The sequence below is a fragment of the Dicentrarchus labrax genome, unplaced genomic scaffold, assembly GCF_905237075.1.
Source record: "Dicentrarchus labrax unplaced genomic scaffold, dlabrax2021, whole genome shotgun sequence".
Classification (NCBI taxonomy): Eukaryota; Metazoa; Chordata; class Actinopteri; family Moronidae; genus Dicentrarchus; species Dicentrarchus labrax.
Window position 1 is genome coordinate 20,768,911 of NW_026136724.1, and position 14,438 is coordinate 20,783,348.

At 40.6% G+C, this 14,438-nt stretch overlaps 1 protein-coding gene and 1 long non-coding RNA gene across 3 annotated transcripts in view; one reads left to right on the forward strand and one right to left on the reverse strand.

Annotated features, from left to right (window-relative positions):
* Positions 1-5,056: 5,056 nt before the first annotated feature.
* Positions 5,057-14,438, reverse strand: part of LOC127359204 (leucine-rich repeat-containing G-protein coupled receptor 5-like) — a 40,630-nt gene continuing 31,248 nt past the window's right edge. Inside the window, exons 15-20 of one of the 2 annotated variants that reach the window (XM_051393071.1) lie at positions 12,666-12,791; positions 11,497-11,642; positions 11,276-11,356; positions 10,732-10,975; positions 9,644-9,795; positions 5,057-9,563 (exon numbers count right to left, since the gene is read on the reverse strand). In XM_051393071.1, coding sequence (XP_051249031.1) covers positions 8,824-9,563; positions 9,644-9,795; positions 10,732-10,975; positions 11,276-11,356; positions 11,497-11,642; positions 12,666-12,791 — 1,489 coding nt within the window. In that variant the 3' untranslated portion in view covers positions 5,057-8,823. Of the gene's footprint in view, positions 9,564-9,643; positions 9,796-10,731; positions 10,976-11,275; positions 11,360-11,496; positions 11,643-12,665; positions 12,792-14,438 lie in introns of both variants that reach the window. The other variant, XM_051393070.1, reaches the window with a different exon arrangement.
* On the forward strand, positions 8,710-10,198 carry LOC127359217 (uncharacterized). The gene is made up of 2 exons (XR_007882617.1): positions 8,710-8,783; positions 8,926-10,198. It is a non-coding gene; the product is annotated as an uncharacterized LOC127359217 (long non-coding RNA).

A 14,438-nucleotide genomic window follows, 5' to 3' on the forward strand; every position in this document is an offset into this window, starting at 1 on the left:
GTTTTAGTGCAGTGTTTCTCAAATGGAGACAAAATGATAATTTAACAAAATATCATTCATGTGTAATTCCTAAAATAAATATGCTGTAAGTTCAAGTTTGATAAACCACATTTTATATTAAATATTCCTGTTTTCAATGCAATTACCTCAGAGAGGACGTATTATCCTCATTTTCAGGTTCATACTTGTGTTGTAGAGTTTCTGCTATAATAAGTTTATAATAGGTTGCTCAAAATATACTGGCCTTTGCAGCAGCACTTCTGTTCACCCTCAGGGGTTACTTTGTTGGAAACATCACGGGCATCATGGGGCGCCATCTTAGAAACTTAGCTGCAACCTCTCTGGCTGACAGATGAAGCCAACATTGAAGTAGCTTATTAAGTCTGTATGATTGTTAAAAATGATTAAAGAAAATACATAATACAGCAATAGAAAGTTCCCTTAACAGGAAATAATCTGCTCAAAATTCAGTTCAGTTGTTTTACACAAACTTCCTGCAGTTGTTTTGAATATGTTTTTTTATTTATTAATGATAGAAAATCTGTTCATCTAAACAATGTGCTGTATCATCGTTCAGCCAGCAGGTGGCAGTGCAGACTGCTGAGTTCAGTTCCTGTCAACAACAATAACATAACACAGATAAAAATAATACAGGTAGAATAATATTCCAGATAAGATCAGCAGGTGGTGCTACAGGACAGCAGTTTAACCTTTTAAATGGGAAAACACATATACATGTTTTGGAACATTTATTACTATTTTCTAACATATATAAACTAAAATAACACAATTTCATGATTTTACAATTTACAGACTGTATCTGTATCTAGGTTATGCTGCCAATTTAGGGTTTATATTTAATATTTTTCCCGCTTTTAAGTAGTTAATTCTCTACTTTTAAAACATTTTATACACAATTAATCAGCTACTTTATTTAATATTTTGTATAAAATGTTTTAAAAACTACTTTTTGTTTAGTCCAGTGGTTCCCAAACTAGGGGTCAGGCCCCTCCAAAGGGTCACCAGTTAAATCTGAGAGGTCATCAGATGATTAATGGGAGAAATTTTAATTCATTATGTCTGAAAAAAATTACCCATATGAATATTTAACTGCCTGTATGGAAGCTTATTTCTGCCAAATTGACAGAAAAAATCCCCCAAAACATTCTGTGAGTCATTATAATGAGAAAGTTTCTCATTATTTTAAGATACTAAATCAATATTTTGAGAAAGTTTCTCATTAAAATAACTCTCAGAATACTTTTTCTTTCGTCACATTGGCAGAAAAGAGCTTCCATAGTTTCGATTCGACTTAAAACAGCAGCAAAAAATACTTCAAGGTTAAAAGAAAACTTCATCCTTTCGACTTCCTTTCATCCCAACAGAATAATTAGATAAAGGATTCAGACCAACAGAGTTTAATTTAATTCCTGGCAGCGTCGGAGGTCTTTAAAACAGCTCGTAGATTTCCTTTTTTTTTTACCTTCGGAAATTAAATCTTCATTTTACGAGCCCGTAAATTGGAAACAATTTTGAAGTAAGTTTCTTGGAAAGAAGTTTGTGATGCAAATTATACAGAAAACAGAGTCCTTTATTAGCTGTTGTTGATTTCCAGATGAATTTCTTCAAAGAACGCCTCCATTTACACGTACTACAAGTTTTTCACTGCTTATGAAACCTCAACTTCCCCCCGAAAAGCAGTTTGAGGGCTGTTTTGGAGCCGGTTCTTGGCCAGGAAAACTGGTTCCAGAGCGGCACCGAACCCACCGTGTCTTCATCATCCCCCAGAGTCAGAGTCCTGGTCGGAGTAAATCACTCGTGGCTGCTGAGCCCGGTACAGCTAGTACAGTTAGCATATGCAACAGTTAGAGACTCCCTGTGTTACAAGAGAAAACATCCATGTTGCAGCAATCCCGATGTTTTTGTCTCGTTGACAAGATGTAGCTCTCAGATGTAGTTTAACGTTGTTTTTCTCGACTTTTCTTTAATTACAGTTGTACCACTTCTATCCACAGGGGGCGCCATACTCAACGTAAGATGAAAGCTCCTTGTTTGCTGCTTTTAAGACTAAATATCTCACTATAAAACAAGATTTTTGAGACCTTGGAATAGTTTTAAAAGGGTTAAAATTTGTTGTTTTTGTTTAGACACATTATTTTTAATAATTTTGAATTAAACAGTGTTTCCTGCTGGCGAGTCTTTAGTGTTTGTGTGACCTCTGACCTCTCTGTGAGTCTGTGAATAAAACTAATTTCACAATAACTGTTCTGTCTCTGTTTATCTTATCTTCATCGCACACTCACACTCTCCATTGTCTTTCTTATCTGCACTGCGTTTCTTATCGCTGACCCCAGATTACTGAAAACAACAGCGTTACCGTGCCAACCAACTGCCTTTTCATCGTCATACGAGTCTTTTTCCATTTAAAAACCTATTTATGGCTCCACAAACGTGAAGATTTGTATAATTTTAATGTATTTGTAATAATTTTGAGGTTTGGACTGTAAATAATCTTCAGTTTAGCTCCACCTCAACCAACGACGCCAGTATACTCCTGCTGTTTATGCACCAGAGAAGAGACGCCACTTCCTTCAGCTGTAAAAGGACGACAGACACCTTCAGTCTCTGCTGGTTCATGTGAAAGTCACAGAGAGTCACTGAGTCCAAAGCACACAGAAGAAACTTTAAATGAAATAAAATCACCTCAAGAAGAGCAAACAATGACTCAGCGCTGTGGTTCATCAGGATGCATTCTGGGTAATTGTGCGATTGCTTTAGTATAAACTCAGTGGGACTCAGCTCGGCTTCATTTTCTTCTGTTGTAGTCAGAAAGCGTCTATTATAAACACCAACCCTGCGTCACGATCAGCTAATTGAATTACTGCGTCTCCTCGCTGACTCACTGATGAATATTCAATAAACACCTGCTGATGTGGAAAATCTCTGCACTTCCTCTTTTAAGGACCGCTGTGTAGGCTTTACAACTCCCTCGCCTCACCCTACTGCTCCAAGCATCCAAGTCCCATCTAGAGCCAGTGTTTGGTTTGTTCGATTACTGTAGAAATATGGCAGACTTTGTAGATAAAACATTTCATTCTTAGGTAACAAAAACTTTATTGAAAGGGAGAAAAAATGTAAGACACGAGTATCTTTAACGTTATAGATGCAGCTACATCGGTACTCGGACCCCCGGAGCGATCAAAGTGTACCGCGAACCGGTCGATGGTCTGATTCTAAAGTTATGAATCTGTTGACTGAACCTTTGCTGCAAACAGTGTCTCCACTCAGAGTAACATTAGGATTTTCAGAGTGCCATCAAATCTAAAGTCTGGAAGACATTTGGATTCTATGAAGGAAGTAAAGTTGGATAAAAGTCCATTTGTTAACAGATCTTAACCCTCACCTGGTGAGACGGCGGCGAGGAGCATGTTGATGCTAAGTCTTGAGTTTGTCTTCATTTACTTTGTGTTGTATAAAATATTTGTATGTTTTAAGACTGTCAAGAAAAGTTGAGGTCCCTGATCCGCTCAAACCACTTTAGCACAGAGATTGTAATAATCAAATGCTTTTATGTGTGATGATTGACGTTGATTCTATATTACAAAATGAAATGTGTAACAATGAAAGGGAGCATGATCAAATGCATGTAACTGATTATTTGATGAGTGATGAATATAAATGCATAGTAGTAAGATTGAACTATGGAAAATAAGATCAAGAGATCAAACCCTGTTAAAGTGTAAAGTAACTTGATGTGAAGGCACACATTACAACATAACCGTTGAGAGAGTGGAACGGCTCAAACAGGATGGAGCAACAAGGGGAAGTTGTACAGCAAACAGGACACACCCGAGGAGAAACGGTTAAACGGCGCTACTCAGAGAGGATCGTGGTTAGTCCTCGGCCAGCTCAACTCAAGAGACGGAGTAAACGAGCAGCCCAACATCGCAAAGAGAGGAATACATATATACCTATAGCCTAAAAGAGAGTGATAGGCAGAAGAGGATTAACCATTTCCACCAGGCTTTAGGATTACAATTGATTTCAATGGATTACTCTTTTGTTCACCCTGCCAACCGAGACTGAACTGGTTAGAGACTTTGCAGACTTTGGATATAGTCGGGAGTTTCAATATCAACCAACAGTACGGCAGGCCAAGTGAGGACCGTATTGGTTCAGCCCTCTCATCATGGGTTTGAAATTTAAACAATTAGTTTTTAATGTCAGAGATATAGTTCATCCCTGTCAGTAGATGTTAATAATCAATGTTGAATCAATATTAAACTGTGTGCTAGCCCTTACTAAATCTTGCAATAAATATATAACGACTGACGTTAAAGAATAAATTGTGGACATTGTATTTATGTTATCCCTACATGCAATAATTATTAGGAAGCATGTTTAACATCTTGAAGGTTCTAACAGGTTACTCTAGCCAAAGAAATTAAACAGACCCTTGGGGCTTACTGTCCAAGCCACTAAAAACAATGCTAGCAACTACCAAGTGCACAGATCAATAAGAGGAGAGCTGCCGTGAACGGACGTGACTAGTGTGGTATTTGACTCTAGGGCTATTCGGTCAGATGCTGCACTAGAGTGAGCAGGGTCGGCGTTAGAAGCTGGGCGTGTCTCCTCGCCACCAGCTTAAACAGTCCTCTTCTGAACCTGGCCGGATAATACCCACAGGCAAGAGGCTGGGACCCTTTAAACCGGAGAGCTGGTCCGTTAACACCCATACGGGGGTGACTCGGGATCTAACACGTGGCGCCCAACGACAATATCGTATCCAGTGCAGCAGCAGATATTTATTTATATCAGAATATAATTGTAGTCTGACGACAACGACCCTCAACAGAGGAGATACAGTGTGTGACTGAAGCTCACAGAGACTCATTGATGATAAATATCTGCTGATGTGGAACGATGACGCTGCTGTGGATCGCTGGGTAATTGTTTAAATCCAAAGTCTTTTTTTAGCCTAAATGAGTCACAGCAGCTGATGATGAAGATGATGAAGATGATCTGGATGAATCATAACACACACACACACCTCAGAGCAGTTACAGCCACATTGTTTTATATATATACGTCACAAACTAAAACTTCATTCTGGAAGCTACACAAACAAATATCTTACAAACGTTTACAAACAGGAAGTGGAAACAAACAAAACTTCTTCTTTTTCTTTTTTTTTACTATTTTAAGTGCCGATCATAGAAAGTGCAGCAACTGTCACACACAGCGGACATTCAGTCGATGCTTTTAAGCTGTTTTTTTTTTTTGTGTTCGGTTTCTATATTTTGGCTTCGTTTCTATCCATCGATGAGTCAGTTTGGAACAAAACAACAATAAAACACTGAGAATGTGTTGGAAACAGTTTCTTAAACCCCATTTACATTGAATCTGAGTGTCTCATCTCAAAATATTCAAATTTAAAAGGTCCAGTGTCACATTTAGGAGGCAGATTCAGTTCATTTAACTCAAAATATTGTTGAAACTGACATAAGGTACATTTTATTATGTTAAAAAAGATTATTTTACTTGTAATTTTAAGTACTTTCATGAGTTACAGAAACATTTCTGATTAATAACTTTTTACTGTCTCACTTGAAATCACTAAAGCTACTTGATCAAGAATATTTGATTAACTTTAAAATAATTAGTTTTACTCTAAAATGTTGATTTAAATCAGTTTAAACAAGTTTTTGAGTTAAATGAACTTATCTGGATTCATATGTTTACACACTGGACTTTCCTCCTGCTGGTTTAATGGATTAAAGCTCAACGTTATCCAGGGAGCTTCTTCTGTTAAACACCTCTTTAAAACAGTTTATACGACTCACTGGCGCCACCTTCTGGACGGAAGTTTGTCCGATCACATTCACGAAAAAGCCAATTTCTTATCCAGCTCACGGAGGCGGATATATGTGTGTGTGTGTGTGTGTGTGTGTGTGTGTGTGTGTGTGTTTGTGTTTGTGTTTGTGTTTGTGTTTGTGTTTGTGTGTGTGTGTGTGTGTGTGTGTGTGTGTGTGTGTGTGTGTGTGTGAATGAAATCACAGAGAAACATTTGAAGTGTAAATGGGGTCATAATGTACATAATAAACATTATTCAGCAAACACAGTCTACACAAAAGGAAAGTAGGATTGTCACAGTAGCCTGTATTTACAATATGTACACACACACACACACACACACACACACACACACATAAAGGGTCTTTTTTGAGCAGCTGGACGAACATGAAAACGTGTTAATCTGTTCTTCTTTAAAAAAATGTTGGGTCAGCAAACAACTAAACGTGTGTTTGGTTGCACAGCCGGTAACAGGAAGTTGTCTTCTGGACTTTAGCGTCACAGAGACCGACCCGGACTGGATCTGAGCAGGTTTAGGACATATTTCTGCCACCTTAGCGTTTCTCTACATCCGCCCCTGTATGGATGCTTTGGATCCACCATTAAAAAACTCATAAAAATAAATGATTATAACCCAAAATCCAGCAGTGTGGTGCTTTTATGGAGAGAAATCAGACTGTGATATTTTAATAAAATACTATAATAAATTCAATTAATTACAATTTTGGTATTTTCATGGGAACTTTATCGATATTACAGCAAAATCAATAACTTAAAGGACCAGTTGTGTGTATTTTTGGACATCTTTCAGCAGCTGAACATGAGCTTATTCTTCAGCTTCCTATTTGTCTTCTGATTCCTGTTCTCAGTTTGTGGGATCGACTCTGTGGCAAAACTCACACAGACGCTGCAGTTTTCACACACACTCGCAAACACACACACACACACACACACACACACACACACACACACACACAGACACAATGCTCAACAGCATTTGGTAACACAATGCTGTAAATCGTGTCATATTTCAAAATAAAAGCTGCTGCGATATAAAGCCTCTCTGTGTGTGCCTTGGATTGACCAATCAGAGAGAGGAAGATGTTAAAGTTGCACACTGAGCATTAAGTTCTTCTTAAGACAAAACAAACAAAGATAAACAGAGAGTTGGACTCAAACTGGCGGTGCGTACTGTACATGGTGAGAACCGTCATGTCTGCTACATTCGCTACCACACAGTCCCATCAGTCTGTATCAGTGTCCAAAAGGTCCTTTACTCACCTGCCAAAAGTCCTGCCGGCTGGTGGCGCCCCTCCGCAGGCCGCAGTGTTCGTTACAGCCACAATATGAGAGTTGGAATGATGAAGTTAAATGTAAGGTTTGTCCTGAGGGGGGCGCTAGAGGAGAGGTCGTGTGGTCGTTAACATCAAGAGTTCCTCAGTGAATGTCATGAAACAGCTGTTGAGACACATTGGACCAAAGTGTGCGACATTACTGATAAAAACATCCGGGTTTTCCCTCATTGGGTAATTATCGTTGTGAAGCCAGATTAACCCGTTAGGAGACCCCCGCGTAACATTTTGTTTTGGGGCCACCGCCCCGAGTCTTAAAGCTAGTTACTGACAACTTTATAGGACATTTTCGCCAGGTCTTAGAGGCTTTTTTTTGGGATTGTCACAACCTAAAATGTCTCAATTTAAGGCAGCTTTTCTTAAAAAATCTGCAATGTTTTGGGGAATTTTCTGGCAAATTTTCTGGCAAAAAAAAGGGAAAATTGCTAGAAGGCAAGTTGTTCCAGTTAGAATAAAATCGCACTATTTGGAGAGTAAATATGAGACGTTTTGTGTCACATGTCCACATTGTCACAACAGGACACAAGGATGTGAGTTTGGAGACGTATGACTGGAAACTACGATGATTGGTGGAAAACGTTGCGGTGATCGGACAGAATTGCAATTGATTGAATTTGAGTTAATTGTTGCTGTTGTTGTTAAGTAATAATCCATGTTGTACATTTACATATGGTAAATTCATCAATATTTTACTCAAAGGTCCAGTGTGTAACACTTAGAAGGATCTATTGTCAGAAATGGAATATAATATATATAGGTATGTTTTTATTAGTGTATAATCACCTGAAAATGTGTTTTTGTCACCTTAGATCACAGGGTCCTAATGTTTTTACTTTCACTATCAGTGAGTAAACTGACTAAGTGACATATTTTATGGATATTTCATATTATATTTAATGTATAACAGAAACAGTTTGTGTAAAACGAGCGATTTAGATGAATTTTGAGCAGATTATTTCCTGATCAGACCATCAGAGATGAGTTTTACTGATATTTCCTGAACATTTTAAACATTTCTCAGTCTGTATTATGTATTTTTTTAATTTAGGCTTCTTCTTTGTTTTCTTCTCATTGTCATATTCGCTCTTTGGTTGTTTTAACTTTTCTAATGCAGGACGAGGCTGTTTATTACACAGTGAAGGCTTTTTAAACGTTATATCTTAACAAAATTTAAAAAAAATAATATATCTTTCTTCACAGAAATGAATGAAATGCTGTTTTCTTACACCACAAGTGAAGTTTTGTCGACCCCTATTGGAGGCCAGTAGCTCACCGTTAGATGCCACTAAATCCTACATACACACTGGACCTTTAAGCAGATCATCACGAGTAAGTTATGTTGATATCCTTTAATTTTGTTGTCTTTTGCAGCCATCTTGGATAAAAGAGACCAAAGAACGAGGGGTCTCCTGGTGGGTACGTCGGGGTCTGGTTGGATACCTTTGTTTAAAGTCACCTCTGCGTCTCCTCTAACTTTCTGTCGCCTTTTCACAGTTTCCTACAAAATAAAGGCGCAAGAAAGACACCACAGAACGAATCTAGTCAATGAGTTCATGAGTGACTTCAGACATTTGGCAGGTGAGAACTTCCGACCCTGTATGTGTGTCTGTGTGTCAGTCTAGTGATGAGGAATAACAAATGCCACCGAATGTTGCGTCTCACTCCTTCCTCGTCCTCTCTCCTCCTCCTCTTCCTCCTTCGTGCCTCCAACTGCCACCAGCGCCTGCGTCGAGTCACACGACTGTTTCTCTGCATCCTCGTCGTAGGTCGAATCCATCTCGTTCTGCCTCGACCTTCCTCCTGCAACTCCTCCTCCTCCTCCTCCTCCCCCCCTGCCGAGTCTGGGCAGCCTTACAGCCCCGCAGGTGCGTTTGGCGAGCGCTGCCAGCTCCTGCCGGGCGAGCGGGTTGAAGAGGATGTACAGCAGTGGGTTGACGCAGGCCGGCAGTGGTGCCACAAGCAGAAGCACCCCCTTTGCCGCCTCTGGCCCGGCGACGGGGAGGCGCAGCAGGGAGGAGAAGGAGAGGAAGGCGACAGGGAGGTAGAGGAGGCAGTCCGAGAAGAGCAGCCAGGCTACATGTCGAGTCAACGCCACCTCCTCTTCAGCAGCGGGCGGAGCTTTGTTGGCCCGACAGTAGAGGCGAGTGTAGGCGACCGTCATGACGAGGAAGCACAACGAGTCGAGGAGCACCAGGGAGACGGAGAAGGCCAGGGAGGATGAGGAGGAAGAGGAAGGCAGTGGCAAGCAGAGGGAGGTGCTACTGTGTCCGGCCACAAGGGGGGGAAGCGTGATGGCCAGGCCCAACAGGAAACACACGCAGACGGCGAGACGGATGGAGAGCGGCGAGGAGGAGCGACCTGGAAGGAGAGGAGAGTGAAATCAGACACGACCTGGAGAATACTTTACGGATGTGTATGTGTTTGTGTGTTTTTCACACCGTGTCCGTCAGCTTTGTGGCGGCGTGCGGCGGCGGCAAGGCATCGCTCCAAAGCTGCGATGGTGAGCAGGAAGAGGCCGGTCTGCGACGCAAATACGCACAGGAAGCCGCTGAGTCGACACAGGAAGCTGCTCTCCCACCTCGCCCCGTACCTGCAACATGAAGAGATGAAGTATGTGATCCACTGGCTCCCGGTCAAACTCCGCACAGACTTCCAAATTTTACGTTCAATGCCATCCACAACCTTTCCCCTCCTTATCTGTCCGAACTCCTCCACATCACCACCCCTTCCCAGTCTCTCAGATCTGCCTTGGGGAGCAGGCTCTGACCCCCGACTCTGGAACTCACTCCCACCGGACATCAGGAACCTGGACTCTCTCACACTCTTCAAATCAAGACTAAAAACTCACCTATTCAGAACTGCATACCCCACTTAACTATCTACATTGTCTTTTCTTGTCTGTTTCTTATTTCTTACTGTTTTTATTTTTATGTATTGTACGGTGTTCCTCGAGTGCCCAGAGAGTCGCCTTTAAATAAAATGTATTATCATTATTATTATTATTATTATTATTATTATTATTACAAATCATGGATGGATCAATCATGAGATTTAACTCTTATACATTGGATCTTATTCATAAAGATGGAAAAAACTCCATTATGCCCCATTGTTCCCAGCTCAGCCAGAATTCCCAGTTCCAGAGTCACTTCAGTTCTCTAGATTCCCAAAGAGTTCCACAAGAGTCCCCATAACTTCTTGGGTTTCCATTGCTCCAAGAGTCCCCACAAATCCACAGTATTCCCAGAGTGCCCAGAATGCATAGCAATGTCCCCACAATCCCTAGAGTTTCCAGTGTCCCTTTGTAGCCTCCATAACCTCTAGAGTTCCTAGTGATTCCAAGTACACAGATTCACCAGAAACCACAGTATTCCCAGAGTTCCCACAATCCCAAGAGTCCCTAAAACTTCTTGGGTTGCCATTCCTCCAAGAGTCCCTCAATTACCCACAAACCACAGAATTCCCAGAGTCCTGAGAATACCAAATTCCCCCCATACCAAAGTCAACCTCTGATTAGGTTTTGTACCTCCAGAAGCTGCCATATGTCCACGCATCCACCGCCGCCAGCCAGCCGCTCCACACTCCCATCAGGCCGTTCACCAGGGCCAGTAGGCCAATCAGCAGCTTGGGTGTAGTCACTGAGGTGGCGGGGGAGAAGAAGACCGACAGGACGACCAGGCTGTTGCTGACCAATGAGAGCACTGCGATGAGCCACACACCTCCACGGATCAACCAGCTGCCGAGCAGATGGAGGCAGGGGCGGAACGGTCCTGGAGGACGATCACATATCAGTTTATAATCAATAAATCTTTGGTAAATGTATTCCCGGATATTAATATAATGTTGAGGAGACCTCTGTGGATAACTGGGCTCCCGGTAGAAACCTCCTGAACCATGAACACTGAAGGAAACCTAACCGGGAGAAGCTGACTGCAATGACTGCAATGGTGGTGAAGACAACAACTCCCATGATCCCTCACTGCTTCACCACCTCATCTAACTTCCTCTTTTCCTATTGTTTTAATGTGAATGACCTTCTAGTGGCATTAATGACATATTGTACGTGTTACCTGGTGCAGGGCTGCAGTGGACCGAATGTTGAAGTTTGGGTTCATCTTCAAACTCCATCAGAAAATCCTCCCAGTCCTGATCTACTGCAGAGACACAGCAAGGAGAGCAGTTACCTTCTTTTTACTTGGCATTTATTCAGCATTAAACCATGATATTAATACTTGTTTAACATGTGATTTCTAATATCTTTCCTGGTGTAATGGTGTGTGTTTGGTGTCACCTTGGCTGGAGACGACGGAGGTTTCTTTCCCGGTAGAGTCTGCTCCTTCCTCTTTCTCCCAGGATGAACCTCCTCCTCCTCCTCCTCCTCTTCTCTCACAGGAGATGAAGGCACAGCACTGGAAGGCGTAGGGAAGCTCCATCACCCTGAACACACACATAAACAATCTGATAAACCCCTTTTACATCTTTGTTTGATTTGATGTCCAAACACGCTCGGATAAATCAACTTTATTACACCTGCTTTACGGCGTACTGTCCCTTTAAATGCTTCCCAATAGAAACAATGAGGACTCATTAATGTTGTTAAGTGGCTGCAAATTTAAACATCTTCCAGTTAAAACAAATTCTGCTGAGATTTCTGTCTGCTGGGTGAAAGAAGATGGATGGAGTTCGGACCACGTCTCTAAACTAATGTCAGTGATGTCATCCCCCCCTCTGGCAGTCATGTTGGAGGTCCAGTGTCACAGCAGGAAGTGTTATGTTTGGTATTTAATGTTTCAGCTGTGACTCGCTAGTCAGTTAAAGTCGCAGTAGGTAACTTTTATCAAAATAATTGTATGTCATATTTGCTGAAACTTTCACTATACCCTGACAGTAGAACATGAGACAGATAATCTGTGAAAAATATCTGGTTCCTCTGGCTCCTCCCAGTGCCCCTAATGGTGTTTGTAAGAATCCACCTGCCCCGAATGACAACAACAACCAATCAGAGCCGAGAGAGATAGCTGATTGTCGAGTCTCATACCCACGGTGTTAAATATTGATGGTGGGAATGAGACTCAACAATCAACTATGTTCAAGCCACCAACCCAAAGCTTCTTTATATCTCTCTCGGTTCTGATTAGTTGTTTTTACTCGGGCCCAGTGGATTCTTACAAATACCATTGGGGGCACCAGGAGGTGCCAGATTTTTTTCACAGATTATGTATATCATTTTCTACTGTAATAAAGCGGATAAAGCGGATAAAGCGAAAGTTTCAGCAAATATGACAAGAAAACATATTTTTTTAAATTACATACTGCAGCTTTAAACAAATTTAGTGCCCCCTCTCTTGGCCCGAGTGTTGTGGTTTTAGGGGTTTTGGTTCCTTTTCCCCAAAAGTAAGGTTGTAACTACTTACTTATTGGGAGGTATGAGTTACGGTCCATTTGTTTATGTGTGTTTACCTGACTCTGGGCAGGTCCTCTCGGGATATTAACTCCATCAGCTGAGTGTTTCCAGCCAATCGCAGGTGAGTCAAACTCTGCAGACCAATCAGAGGCAGAGATGACAGCTGATTGGACGACAGGTCGCTGCAGAGAGAGGAACAAATAACCAATCATTTACTGATATCACAATGTAATTACTGTAAATAAACATACTACAAGGAGTTTTTAATTGATTATGAAGTTTAATAATTTAATATTAATGTCTGCCACCGGTCGGATTCCCCTTGAAATCAATGAAAGGGGGTGCCAGAATCAACACAAAATAAACGTTCATTTTAGCAACTTTAAGTAGAATTTTGAAGTACTTTATTTATCTATTATTTATCCTATTTTATACTTTTGAGGCCACTACAATTATCTGATGGCTTAAGTTACTCTACAGGTTAAAACTTTACATTAAAACATGATAATCTAACAAATTGCAGTGTTACTAAGATTAAACTAACCTGTTTGGCTCGTTACAAAAACAGCAGCTGTTATCTTTTAAAACCAGAGAGACATTTTCTACAAGCTGCTCGCTCTGCCAGCTACTCACATGTTTTCATTTAAGTAACTGTTCAAGTCTTAAAGAGGTAAAAGTTTCCAATATTTTCTTTAAAAAAAAACAGCAAAAATTAAAGAGAAGTCCAAAAACTGAAAACAGATTTGTGTATCAGAAGTTAGTTTTTCTTCTTTCCTCCTCTCAATATATTTTATTTAGTTTATTTTATTAAACATTATTTATTGTTATACCTTTAAATCTATTTTATTGTCATTTTTACCTTTGTGTTATATTTCAAATTTTAATTTTAATCTTATCTAGTTTTTATTTCTCTCTGTTATTGTCTCCATTCGGTCTTATTATTGGCTCCCCTGTAAACGTAGTTAAACTGTATGAAAGTACAAATACAGTTTAACTGATTGATAATCATCATCTCCAGGATTCCCAAGGAATTACTTTCCAGGAATTATTCTTGACAATGCACAGCGGCTTGCTCACAAACAGGAGTTTATCCAACACTGCAACATAGACCTTTTTCACAGCAGCCATTCCAACATGAAACAGTCAGGTAAACACAGTGATACTAGAGATACTAATTAAGGCTCTGTTCCATTTAGTGTAGCAGAGCCTTTGCAGTGAGCCAACATGCCCCCTCAACTTTAACTGGTAACACCTGTGTTTACCCTATTATTTCATGTCAGAATAGCTGCTGTGAAAAAGGTCTATTGTCTTACAGCTCTCCTCTAACTGTAACAAAACCAATAAAAATGTAAGATTATTTCCAGGATATTTGGTAATTTTAATCAATTTCCAGGTTTTCCAGGACAAATAGTGACCCCTGAGATTTTATCTGGTGACCCTACAGAGGGACCCGACCCCTAGTTTAGGAACCACTGGACGAAGTTAGCTTCTGCAACTGAGTATTTTTACTTAAAGGGACAGTTCACCCTAAAAATGTCATATGTTTCCTCTCACCTGTATCATTATTTATCCATCTAGGTTGTTTGTGGTTGCTGAGTTTTAGAGATATCAACTTTCTCTCCAATATAATAGAACCATAAATATTTCCCATATTTTTGATTTTTTTTTGGCACAAAGCTTAAGCTTGAACCCCTCACGGCTCTATTTGTAGCCCGACCACATCACGTTCAGGCCTCAATAACAACTTTAAGTCAAAGATCTGATTAGTTCTCAGTGCCGCCGCCGTCGCGGAGCCTCGTTTTTGTAACAACCAGTAAAGACTCTTTGGT